The sequence below is a fragment of the Plectropomus leopardus genome, chromosome 3 (genome assembly GCF_026936395.1).
Source record: "Plectropomus leopardus strain MGB_pleo_1.0 chromosome 3, ASM2693639v1, whole genome shotgun sequence".
Classification (NCBI taxonomy): domain Eukaryota; kingdom Metazoa; phylum Chordata; class Actinopteri; order Perciformes; family Serranidae; genus Plectropomus; species Plectropomus leopardus.
The window spans coordinates 13,286,521-13,300,218 of NC_142178.1; the positions used below are offsets into that span (position 1 = coordinate 13,286,521).

At 38.6% G+C, this 13,698-nt stretch overlaps 1 protein-coding gene and 1 long non-coding RNA gene across 2 annotated transcripts in view; both read right to left on the minus strand.

Moving 5' to 3' along the window:
- The window catches only part of LOC148189930 (uncharacterized), a 28,692-nt gene extending 28,262 nt beyond the window's left edge, over nt 1-430 (minus strand). The window contains exon 1 of the long non-coding RNA XR_015776216.1: nt 336-430. This is a non-coding gene — a long non-coding RNA (uncharacterized LOC148189930). The remainder of the gene's footprint in view (nt 1-335) is intronic.
- A 1,290-nt stretch (nt 431-1,720) lies between these two features.
- The window catches only part of tusc3 (tumor suppressor candidate 3), an 82,649-nt gene continuing 70,671 nt past the window's right edge, over nt 1,721-13,698 (minus strand). The window contains exons 9-10 of the mRNA XM_042485169.2: nt 3,423-3,513; nt 1,721-1,966 (exon numbers count right to left, since the gene is read on the minus strand). Coding sequence (XP_042341103.2) covers nt 1,951-1,966; nt 3,423-3,513 — 107 coding nt within the window. The 3' untranslated portion in view covers nt 1,721-1,950. The remainder of the gene's footprint in view (nt 1,967-3,422; nt 3,514-13,698) is intronic.

Consider the following 13,698-nt stretch of genomic DNA (forward strand, 5'->3'; position numbering starts at 1 on the left):
CAATAAGCTCACGTTGGTTATTATGATAATTACTCTACTCAGTCTAAGTAAGAAAGTTATTTACAAGCATTGCGAAGGCAGGTGTTATTTGCTATAATTACTTTCTCATTAAAGGCAGTCATTCTTATTATCTCTCTGCAGAAAATAGGAAGCTCTAAGTAACCTTTGAGTTACCTCCGTTGCCTTCATGTGGCGGCAAATTCAAACACTCTATTTAAAAAGTCAACTGAAAGTGATGGAGGCAAATTCAGTATATTGCAGTTCTCCACTAAATAAAAAAGGGAAAGAAATGATGCAAAACTGAATGTGCTATGCAATTCCAAAACAGTGACCACCTTAGTTTACAGAGTCTTCAGCTCTTTCAACAGCTTGTGTTTTGGTAGATCAGCCTGCACACACGTGCACAATGGTTCACTCTTCCAACAATCTGAAACAAAAATAGACAAGAATGGGAAGTCTGAAAGGGAATATTTTTATTACATTTTTCAAAACTGGTCCATGTGCTGCACCGTTCCTCTGTCTGCCCACGCATAGAGGGGTTACATAAATGGTTTCAATGCTCCAGCCCACTCAGTGTTTTAGTGGGCAGTCTGCAAGTGAAAAGAATTAGAAATGTATGTATTCTCTAAATGACCTATGCTTCTCACATTGAGCAAGAAAAGTTACAGCACCCGCAGCCTGCCTTCGGTAAACTAGGTTCATGTACTACTATTTTTCATTTTTATTTTTAAAATCGACTTCAGTGCGGGGAGAAGTGAATGTTCATTTAGTGCAGCAAAAAGTAAAACTGGAGTTTTTGTTTAACACTCACATCCTATCATACTGGTCAGTGTGGATTATTTATTTACTAATATGACCACAATCTTTGCATAACTGCACCCAAGTAGTTTTAGATGCCTAACAAACTATCTTTTGTTGTCGTTGTTTGAACACTGTAATTGAAAATATAATATATACATCCAGTTGAAAGATACTGGCAATGGACATTTTGCAGACACATAATTATGAACATGCTGTGAGATTACAGGGAAGGAGAGTAAAAGAATATATTGTGGTCTTCATCCAAGCAAACTGAAAGCAACCACCACTGAGTCTGGCACCAGAAGGTGTAAACATGCAGTGTAAGAGAAAAAAAGCCCTCTGACCTGTGATAAATGACTGCATTTATTCCATATGTGTTTGTGTAAATCTGCACACTATTCATTGTTTGAGCCATTCATATTTTAGCTAAGTCATTTAAAAACTGGTGGCACAATGAAACTGAGTCTGACTGAGCTCCAAATCTACATTAGAGGCTGAAGGAGCCATCTTGGGATTAACATGTTTATCTTCGACAGCTGCATGTGTTGCCACCATGAGAAAGTGAAAAAAGAGATAGACAATGTGAAAAGCACTTGGAAAGTTAGAATTTATAAAGATTTTACACCTGGCTAATATGCTTTCCTAGTAACTAATTAAGAAACGTTAGTCCTCTGGCTTTGTGTTTGACTTCTACTACTTTAACCATCTGTCTAACCTGCTGCTTCACCTCCCGTCCTCTCACATCTCTGTGACTTTCGATGTCTCTTACTCTCCTTTCACCTGCAACACAATTTTCAAAAATGAGATCCAATACATGGATTTAAAAAAAAACAACAACATAATTCCACAGTCACAGGTCTAAACATATCTAAACAGAATATTCAACCTTTAAAAGGAACCATAAAAAATGACAAAAATGCATGCTCAATACCTTTATTTCCAGTGTAAGAAGGAATAATTTATTTTCTATTCAGTTTGCAGAGTTTAAGAAGGGAGTTGATAAAAAACAACAGACACACAAAAGAAACCCCACTATGCACTCTCAACTCAATAGTGATGCTGCCTACTCCTCTTCAAGTATCTTCTTGACACCTCTTCTTCTCACCTACTGCCGCTTCGCCTTCCTCTGACCTCCTCTTCTGTCTCTTTTCACTTAATAAGGAAGCTGAGAGACGGAGGATTAAAGAGAGTAGAGAGGGAGGCAAAAAAGAGAATAGGGAAAGAGGAGAAAAGGGCTATAAATAAAGTGTTTTTTTTGGCTTGTGTTGCACAACAACACAAAACATTTATAGCAAAGGGTACATAAAAAAACAACTAAAAACCTGTGGCTACTGTTGATGATCTTGTTAGATACTGCAGATTCAAGCAGTTTCTTGAGGCATGTTAACAGGCAAAATTGCTCAAATGCTTGCTGGATATGCATCTGCCTACAGACCTGTGGGACAGTACCGACCACTTCCTTTATACACTTTGTTTTTGTCCTGAACAGACCAAATGTTTATAAGTGTAATATAAAACAGCATACAGTAAAATGACCTATAGGCTTTAGGAATTAAGACTGCAATTACTGCTTGGTTGTATACCAGTCGAGTTGCAGTCACAGTTTACATCTGTAAAAATATAAATGCTTCAAAAACATCTTTTCCTGGCAGCACAGATGATCGATACGATTTGCAAAGTTTTAATGGAGACACCAAAATTAGTGCCATTAATTCCGTATTTGACCAGTTTTTTTCAGGAAACTGGGAAATTGGGGAAATATTCTGTAATAAGAGACCTGTGAAATAAAGCATTGCCACTGCCATACCACAACTAAACTCTCCATCAAAGTCAGCAATCATTGGACTTTAAACCCCTCCACTGAGCTGGCTTTGATCCTATTTCAAATCACAGGTCACAACAGGGTCCAAGCTCCCATGATACTAAATTGTCCACCCTGGTGAAGTGCTCCCCACATCATGAATCCCTTTTAGCTCCAGAGGTGACTGCAGCTGGAGGTGTTCTAGTGTTGTGCTGTAATATCATCTGCTCCAGAGGCAATGATTGGACCCAGACTCCTAGGACTTGTGGAGTGTTTTCTGTCACACATTAAATCTTTTTTTATGTAGTGGTGACCTTTAGCTCAAAGTGGGACCAAATTGCTGCAGTTCTGGCTCACTAAGCTGAAGGGTTTTAGTGTCCAAACACATTTACCATATAATGACCTACAGACAACATCCATGATAGAGCCATGACTTCTAATATTCAGGGTAAAGAAGAAAATGTGTGTGAATATTACATATATATCAGAGTGCTCTGAACCAACAGATTACAAATCTCTGTTGAAGTTTTAGCTGTCAGATTGGCCTCTGGAGAAAGAACATTGATGCTACGGCTTGTACATTTTGGAGGGACTGTTTCCAATCGAACAGCTGTCTTAGGATCAATGAAATAATGGGAATGGATGGATCCTTTTCTGGCCTGGATTTCTGCATTGTGTCTGCAATAACTCTGCAGCGATTTTATGTCAACTTCAGTGATTTTAAGATTCATTGTATATTGTGTTTGAATAACTGTTGAGTAAGCTAGATGAAACTTGTGTGAGCATCTGAACAGAAGTATTGTGCTGTTGCTATAGTTACCTGTAGGGGTATCCATGGTACTTGGACCTGAAAATGGAGAGCAGGAAGCTGAAGAAAAACACCACCAGGCCGAGGCCAACCAGGCAGATGACTGGAAAGAAAAACACACATAGATTTGAATTTTTTACTTTTGAATTTCTGTATTTTCCACATTTCTGCAGGTCCTGCAGACACTCCGATACATGCATGATAATTATTAGACAATGGCATGTAAGAACATTTGATTCTTGGCTTAAGGAAACCATTTAATTCATTTCACGCACATTATAACCGCTGATGCAACTCTCTGTTTGATCTCCGCTCAAATTGAATGTGCTTGCAGGGTTTATGGGTTTAGGTCTTTATGTTGGTAGTTCAAACACACAACACACATATGAAAGGATCAACACAGACCTACCTAAACACAACCAAATGAAATAAATTAATATTCAACATTAGCTATATGCTGGTAGATGGGACCTCTAAAAACATCACCTGGGGCTCTTCATCATGCCGAAACCTTGAAATATTACCTTTATTTGGAAAATCCCTTAACCACATATATGGTTGCCTCTTCCTCATCATCAACTCTGCTGTGCTGCAGAAAATTGTGTCTGAATCCATTATCATCTTATTTCCTCAGTGGCTACTCTAAAGTGAAATATACATAAGCATGATCTTTAATCTGCAGGGGAATTGTGAGTGTCTGTGTGGGTGTATGAGTGTGTGCACACACACCCTCATGTAGCGGCTAATCCTTGAGAGGCACTGTGTTAAATTAAACTGTCACCACCGACTGATATTGTTAATCAGGGATTAGGATGAGGACCTCTCCAGGGGCCTCATTTAAAAAAAAACTGTGCATGGAATTCACGTCAAAGGTTGCTGGCGTACGCAACGTCAAAATTCATACGCCCCAAAATATTCAAAACGTGTATGCCAATTTTCTTTCACCTATGACAATCAACTTGAAATTTGGTGCAGGTGAGCATCTTGCCACACCCTTTTAAAACCCATACTTGCCTAGACACAGTCGGTGAAACACCTGTAATAAATAAAGATTGATACTGACCACATGCAGAAAATAATAGGGAATTCAGAGAAAAGGGCTACAATCATAAATTTCTTTTAGTGTGAGCTTGAACTACTTTTTTCGGAGGTAGAGGCAAGAAATAATATATTGTTTGGTAGACACAGTGTGCGTATTATAAATGCCAACAAGACTACAGATTTACAGCATGTGACAGAGGCAGTGGATGCTGCAAGCTCAGAAGGTCGGACCCTCTCAAAATTAAAATAGAAGTGGTTCGACAAAAAGTCCAAGCCAAAAGGCCAAAACTATTCACACACAGAGTGTAAATCACGGGCGAGGATGAAGGGACACCTGAGCTAAACCCCATCAATGAGTGACTTGCTGCAGTAATTGAAGAATCTCTCTTGAGTGGGGTAGAGACAGGATTGGAAGAAGTTATTTACACAAGAAATAAATGAGATATTTCCTTTTTTTGTAGTTGCATCCAATGAAATATTACTACTGATTAAACTGTAAAAATATTTATAAAATCTCAGAGGTAATACTTTAATTAATTTTACATAATCATTAAATTCATACAATTTTTCAAGTTTCATTCTTCTACTATCGAAGTCGCAGTTTATCATTTCTCCAGTTTATGCAGGTAAGTATGGGTCAGAATTACCCTGGAGATAAGAGCAATGTTCTGTCAAGTCTGTCTTTTATTAATCCCAAAGTTTGCTTTGAAAGCAGTGTACGCCTTCTTTTGTGCCAGCGCAAGGTTTAAAAATGAGACCCCAAGAGACTAAGTAATAAGATGTGTTTTAAGTTATGTTTCTATATGTGCGTGTGTGTGTTTGAGAGAGAGACCGTGAGTGAGAGAGAGCAACATCAGTATGGACCCCCTCTGGGGTCACATTGTGAAAAATTAAGAAAACAAAACAAAAAAACCTCATCGTGTATATCCATGCAAAACCATTCAGTGAACCTGTGAGTGTCACAGACATTTGTCCATATAAAAAAAAAAAAAAAAAAAACCACTGCAACATACATATAATAATAGGCATTGACATCTAAACCAAATTCATCCAGGGATTTTGGACCTTTTAGAAACATCAAATACACATATTTTGGTATTTCTGGGAAGGTCTTTTTTCCAACCCATTTCCCTTAGATGAACATGTGTGTCACTGGATCTCTTGGAATGGAACCTTTCCCACTCCCTCACCAAAACTATGAGTTCTGTGTTTACTGTGAGCCTAATAAAAAAAAAAAAAAAAAAAAAAAGTCCAACTGTGATGCTTTAAGCATTCTACTATCCATTAGGTAAAATAGGAGAATGTAGTAACATGCTAGAGGTGAGCTTAATTTTTTAATATGATTTTAAATCATTTTCATTTGGACCTATTTTTATGGTAAGTAATCAGAATTCAACAGACACAATGATAAAGGACACTAACTCTGCTAACATCTTGGTTATATTCCATAAAATCCACTTCTATATAGGAAACATCAATTTTTCATTATGAAATAAAATTGTATTACAAAACCATATGCACAGAATGAGAATCTAAGGGCTTGGTTTACAAATCAGTTCACCAAGATTATGAATCCAAGGGCATGGATTACCGATCTGTGCCCTCGGACTGTGAATGCCAGGGCATGGTTAACAAATCTGTAGCAATCCGGGGGATCGGTTTACAAATCCGTTAGCACAGATTTACACATCAAGATCGTTTTCTACTATGTGACCCCAGAGAGGCGCTGTACGTCAGAACAAAAGACTTGGCTTGGAAAATGTATGACAGACTCTCAGTGTAAATTTGTGTGTGCTGTCATTCATCTTCAGGGCTCCAGTGGTTTGCATGTTTTTTGTGTGTGTGTTCTCTAATCTATAGTGCTTGTGTGTGTATAACTATATTTGTTGTCATTGCTCAGTGTCAGCTCCAACATCTCCTTTCTTCTTTCACTTTGTACACAAATCCTACATTAACAATTCAACTTAGGACTCATTGAACATACATGCGCGCGCGCACACACACACACACACACACACACACACACACACACAATTTGCAGGGGCTGTATTATGCTATGTGTGTGAGAGGAAGCGATAGCTATTGATGTTATTTAGGTCCTAATGCATCTACCGCAGGCACACACACTTATATACACAAACAAACAGCACTGGGAGAGTGTATTCTTGTGAGGATCAAAGGGCATCAGTGAAAAGGGTGAATTTTTTTAAAACACTGCCATTTTTAACTGAGAAAATTTTTTTTGAGAGGTGAGAGGACAGATCTGAGGTTAAATAAAGGTTACACTGATGACAAATACTGTAATACAAACCTGTGTGTATGTGACATTGACTGAGTGACTTGACGGAGAGCACTGCATAGTTGAGCGTGTCTCCAGGAAGAGCCCCTATGGCCCGTGTCCCCTGAGTTGCTGAATTTACTTATGCGCCTGCGATTGTATGAGCGACAGAACGTCTGTGTGTCTTCATTAAGTATAGTGGGATGTATTTCCCATAGCTCATCAATTATGACTGAGAGGTATCTTAGTATGCTTCCATGGATAATGACACTCCGGTACACACACGCACTAAGCATGCTAATGAAAGTGATTTATGACCTTGGCGAAATGACAAGTTGTTTAAGCTGAATGATTTCCCTCAATGACAAAGGTGGTAATCCCTCTTTTGACTGTACGACTTGGCTCAATTTAAATCATGATATATTGGCACGGTAAAAATAAATGTACCTTTCCCCAGCATGAGGGAGCCAATAAACATATTAAGTTAAGCCTACCTCATTAGGAGGACAAATATGAATAGATATTGGGATGCTAAATGGTTCTTCACAGTTTATTCTTTGATTAGCAGCCGGCTTCAAGAGACATTAACTGACGCTGGATACAACCACCAGAACTGTTCTTTTTATGTCAAACTGTAACAGAAAAGCTTGCAGTTTTTTTATGTTTGGATTGTTAACTTTCCCACTGGCCATTTCCAAGTAAACAAGGGCCTGTAGATACGTTTAACAGAACGTTTAACAGAAAATCCTATCCTATTGCTATCACAATACATAAGTCACAAACAATATTACTGCAATTTTAGCAATGTTGCGATATGATGAGTATTGCATTAAAATACATTGTGTTATAGATGGATGTATTATCTATCTTTAACTGCCAATTTTATCCCCAAAGGAAAACTTTGTCAACATCTTTACTATCTAGTAAAATAAAGTTTTTCATCTGTTTATCTAACTTTGGTCATTTTTGCTGGAGCAAAATGTGTCTAGTGAATTGAAAAAGCAATTAGTTATATTATTCCATTGGCTCCCAGAAGTTTTATTTGTATTTGTAATATATATATATATATATATATATATATATATATATATATATATATATATATATATATATATATATAGGGCGGCACAGTGGCGTCCTGGTTAGCACTGTTGCAGGGGCCCTTTTGTCTGGAGTTTGCATTTTCTCCCTGTGTCTGCATGGGTTCTCTCCGGGGTCTCCAGCCGGGGTCTCTGGCTTCCTCCCACAGTCCAAAGACATGCAGGTCAGGTTGATTGGTGACTCTAAATTGCCCTTAGGTGTGACTGTGAGTGTGAAAGTCGGAGTGTGATAGTCTGGCGACCTGTCCAGGGTGTACCCTGCCTTCCGCCGGATGACAGCTGGGATAGGCTCCATATATATATATATATATACAAGGAGTCCATGGTACAATAAAATATTGCTACACAATAATATTGCATTACTATGCTGAGCTGATTTTTTATCCAACCCGTAGGATTTTCAAGTGAAGCATGTACATGGAAGGCTGAGAAGGGATGTCTGGATCTATTCTCAAAGATCAGTATAAGGGCCAATCAAGGTATTTTTTAACAGATTGTGAGCCCAATTTAGTCATTTGTTTTATGTCAGCTGATGTTTTTGCTCACGAGGCTTTCAGCAACGCAACAATTGTTGTCGTCAACTCTTCACTCTCCGTTTCGCCTCTGTTCAACTGAGCTCTCATTTCATGGGGAAACATTACACACCAAAAATGATAGCAAAACGCAGAATTGTTTCATTTCAGCTCAGTGCAAGAAAGCATGTTGCATTTTGCTGTCATCAATGGCACATGGTGTTTCACCACCCTGCTCAGAGCAGACAGACAGTATTGGAGAACCAATGACAATTACACTCACCATGCCAATGCAACAAGAGTGCTGTGAGCGAAAAAAAAAAAAAAAAAAGATTAATGTAGCCTTATCTTTGCAAAAGAAGTATAGATGACTAAATAAACACTCAGTGGAGCACATATTCTCTTGAAGGGACAAAGAAATCCCTCAAGACAGCATTAAGGCCAAATAGATTACAGAGAAGGTTACTTTTTTATACCTTGTTGTTAAATTAAATAAATAGATGAATAAATACAAAGGAGCAGCTGGGAAGCAGGGAACTTTCTTAAGAAAATGCACTGCAGACCTATCCAACTGTCAAGTGTGAGTGTGTACTGTACAACTGTATTATCCAGGGAAAAACAAGTATTTCATTGGGACTCGGTTTTGGCAAATACTCAACGGTAAATGACTCATTTTTAACTACTACTACTTTATTTTCACTTTTTAAAAAACATATGTCAACATCAACTTTTTATACCTTGGTTCTTCATGGAACTGCGAGAGGAATAGGGATGCTGCACTATCACAAAATAAGGAGGATAAGTCTTTGCATTTTGAGGTCATGTCCTACATTTGGCTTGATTTCAAGTTTGACTCCTGTAAGTTTCCATTGTCGTGACATCTGGTGCTGCTTTACAGCACATTGCCACTTCACCAGGGAGAGGCGTGATAATTTTTGGGTTGCAGTCCTGCTTTAAAAGTTGTCTCTACTGTATTTTGTTCCTTCACAGACCCATCTCACTTTTTCCTGACTCTTCATTTTCCTTTCTCATTCCCTCCTCCCCCTCCTTGATGTTTCACTCCCCCCTACATCCACTGATATTGCATATGTAGTGATTTTGTAACTCCATTTACTAGTTCAGTAACTCCCTTGCTGGGAAACAGTGTGTGCGCTGTGATTTCTGGTGCAGATGCCCATGGAGGCAGCAGATAACTTCCTGTAGCTGCACTCAGCAGTATGGAAGCTATATGCCAGGGATTTAACACCCTCCCATCCAGTGATTACACTACCATTCAAGCCTAATCCTCTCTCTATTACTGACAGACGACTATTCGCTATGCTGCTTTATAATGCACTTATTTAATTTGTGCGTGTGTGTGTCAACCCAATGACAGCGCTGTGTGGGATATAAAACTGTTTATTCTATGCAAGCGTGTGTGTGCTTTACGTAACAGGTTTCTGTAAGCATTAGTATGCTTGCGTTGCGGTAAAATGTAATCTGTGTGTGTTTGCTTCAGTTTATTTAAATTAGCAGGTGATGATTATACAAAGAAAGAGATTAATTTCAAGTGGCTGTTATAATAAAAGAAACTACACATTTCTGCACATGGAAGAGAAGGAAAGAAAAGGCTGGGTGAGATGAAGAATTAAGGGAGAAAAAAAGAGGGAGAAAAAAGAGACAGACTTGTTGGAAATGAAGGAGCAGAGAAAGAATTGATAAAAGAGTCATCTGCTCTGTACACGTGACATGTCAGCCTTACACAGGTGAGAGTGAGGTGAGCATGTGTGTCTACGTATGTATGCAGATGTCTTGAGAGTGTTCTTGTTCAGTCCGACACTGAGAAATGAGTCTTGAGGTAGTTAAAAAGTCATTATCATTTTAATTGCCAAGCTTTAACATCTAAAGGGGAACTCATGGGTAAAGTAGAACAAAAAGTTGATAATCTTTAGATTTTTTGTGTGTGTGCATGAGTGTATGGCCTCACAGAGGCAATTGAAAGGCTTCTTGAATTGCTTTTTCATCACACTCCCTCTAATTAAAATCCACTTGTGTGTGGCTGTGTCTCTGAGTTTGAGGTAATTATCAGTACGGGCCATCTAATATCTAACTCCCCTTCTCATAATCTAGAGATTATGCAGAAACTCTGCTTGGCCAGTAAAAGAAAAGGTTGAAAGCAAGAATGTCATTAGAATAGTTAAGTGACCGCCTCCCAATTAAAGTGATGAACTGTGCGCAACAAGCCCATACAAGACTCACGAGGAGGTGTTGTGGACCAGCTGTCATGCAATCAAAAGATGTGTCAGTTCTTTTCATTGGTGTTTCTTGTTGGAACAGAACACACTTGTATTTCCTTTTGACCAAAAAAAAGCCCATCAATGGTCCTACAGGTAGCATTGAAAAGCTGGGCTCAGTTATTTCCACTTTCTTTATTGTAATTATATATAATAAAATCCACAACATGAGGCCATTAGCAATCACACTAGGAAAACGAATGGGGGGCTCCCTCAGCTCGCCTTTTTTATAGTAACTTTAAACCTCTTTGCATTGGAGAGAGTGAATTTCACAGAAACTCCACATGACAGCTTTGACATCAATTAATCATCCCCTCTGTGCCCTCCATGCTGTATTTTACATTGTGTGCCACCTGCTCAGACTTTTGAGGAAAACTGCTTGACTGCTTTGAGCAGGAAACTCGACAAAAGTCTTCACAGCATGTTACAGTAAAGCATAACCAAGGGCTACTGTTAGGGACATGTACAAACATCTTCTTTGGTAATTGAGGTAACAGTTTCTAGAATATCTGGTTTTAATTTTGCAAAGCTACTGGGAAAAAAATATTCATACAACTCCCACAGCCAGAAATTAAACAACATCTCTGCAGTTCAGGGGCCCCTTTAATCTTGATTAACTAACTCTACTTTTTCTCTAGAAGACAGGAAAAGCGTGGGCTCTGGCATGCACGATACATTCAGATACATTCTGTACCCAGAGACACACTGGCCTTCAAGTCTGATTGTCATCTGAGATTCACCTTCATTGTAATCAGTGAAGTGCAAATCTGCCACCTGCCGTTCCTGTGGCTGATTATGCATTTTGCTGGACTGACTAAGCCTTTGGTAAAGGGTCAGGCTTGCATAGAAAATTCTTTGCCTTTTTAAGAGCAGGTGGAAATACACAGAGCTATATACTGTGAGTAGATGGGAAGGAATTTAATCAAGACTTTGACATAGAAAAAAGAGAGGTAAATTAAAAAAAGAACTGCTTCTTAAAGAAAAAAATTGCAAGAATTGTCTTTGAGTGTTTGTGAACAGTATAGACAGTATAAAGTAAGAGCCAACCCCAGATTTGCTCCCAGTCTGGAATGAGCTTTGCCAGCGTAGCCCTTCACCTCCTGGTTTCTACAAAAAAAAACAAAAAAAAAAAACATCCCTGATACACTTCTAATGGGTCATAAGCAAGCGGCAACCTCCAGGGCTTAAAGATGAAGCCAAAATGTAAGTGCAAAAAACAGTTCTTTGAATGGCCACTTGAGGCTGGCTCCAGAAGCCTGGCAATCCCCATATGTAGCCATGTTAAAATGCTCAACTTCATAGCAGAAATAAACATGTTTACAGTCTGGTACAAAAAAAACATTTCTTAAACTAATTTCCCTACTAATGACAACTGTATACCAGGGGTAGACTTTCCATATGACTCACCCTCTTACATTTAATCAAGTCATTTTACATTTTTACATTTAACTTATGCATAATTGAGGTTTGGCTGCTCTGATTAACAGGCTGTCTGCCCATAGTGCCCTCAGTTTCTCAGTCAAATCCATCTCTCGCTCCCTCACAGGGCCAGCCTCTCACTTAAATATTGTAACTTCTGGCACCGATGCCGAACTCGAGACTTCAAAACGGGAGTCCATGGGTCAATGGTTGACATCACTGTAACTAAGCTCATTATTTTTAAAGTCTATGGTCACAGGTGATGATTGAGAGGGGTCACTTTTGTATGAGTCACTACACTGTTATTTGAGAAAGTCCCACATACCTTTCAGAAAGAAATAATGAATAAGCAGAAGAATTATTTCATGACAAATGAAATAGAGAGGAGACATGGATAAATGTGTTAACAGAGCTGCAAATGCACAGGTATGGTTTAACGAGACATTTACAAATGTACACTTAATTGATGGTACTGTGGGAATCTGGGGGGGTATCAGCCATATTTATTATATCTTCCCTGAGCACTAGTATTAGTGGTATTTGAACTCAGATGAGCTGGTCTGCTGCCTCTTCTGTGGTGGTCCACCACCAGTTGAGATGATTTGTACCTTTAATTTGTTCTGAGTGTGATTTTGTGTCATTCCATTTATAAACTATTATGATTAGATTCATCTTACTGTATAATTAAAGTAGTTAATGTTTTAAATATAATGTTCCCCACAGTGGTTATTTTACCATTAATCAATTAATCTAATAATTTTGTGAGTAATAGTCACATACTTTATTTTTTAAGACTTCAGTTGATGTGCAGCCTTGGTTAATGCTTCAATGCTTCAGAATCTCTTCATTAAGAAGTAGCCTGCTGGTCTGAAATTTACTGTCCTAAAGCTCTCCACTCAAACTGTGACTAGTTGGTGACTGCATTATTAGTCGTTGCTGTAGTAAATCAGAGGCAGAAATAGAAGTGAGATAGGTGGAACACTTAAGTGAGGTCTTAAATAGACCACCAACAGCAGAGGCCGAGGTACAAGAAGCAGAGGCTGTCTTTTTTGTTAATACTGCACCACCAAATTAAGAGGAAATCATTTTGGCTATCAGATTCCTCAAGAGTAGAACAGCCCCCAAAAGAGGCTAACCTGAACACCGAGCTTATCACGGCACACTTTCAGAGCTTTCAGCCAAACTGTTCAGCCACTCCTCACAGTCATATGGGAGAGGCTGAAAAAGTATGCTTTGTGGAACAGTGGCAACTGTGGACAATGCCAAGCAAAATCTTTGCAATAGCCATTATATGCATGACACAGTAGACAAACAATTTAGGGAAAAAACGATAAGGTTTTCAGAGAAGAAGGTGTGCTGATCAATTTTTCACTGAACAACATCATAAAGCAGTTGACAGACTGGCAATGACAAATCAACATCAACTTTGTGGATTTTAGGAAGGTCTTTGACAGCATTCACAGGAACTGTTTAATGGCATATTTTATGCCTATAGGGATTTCACAACAGATCATCCTCATTGCAAGAGTTTTTACACAATGCCAAGTAGGAAACATCAACCACATTTTTTGAAGTGACAGTGAGAAAAGGATGCATGGTGTTAGCATTACTTTTTTCCATATTGTCATTGCACAGAACAACTAAAGACCAATCTAGACAGTAACA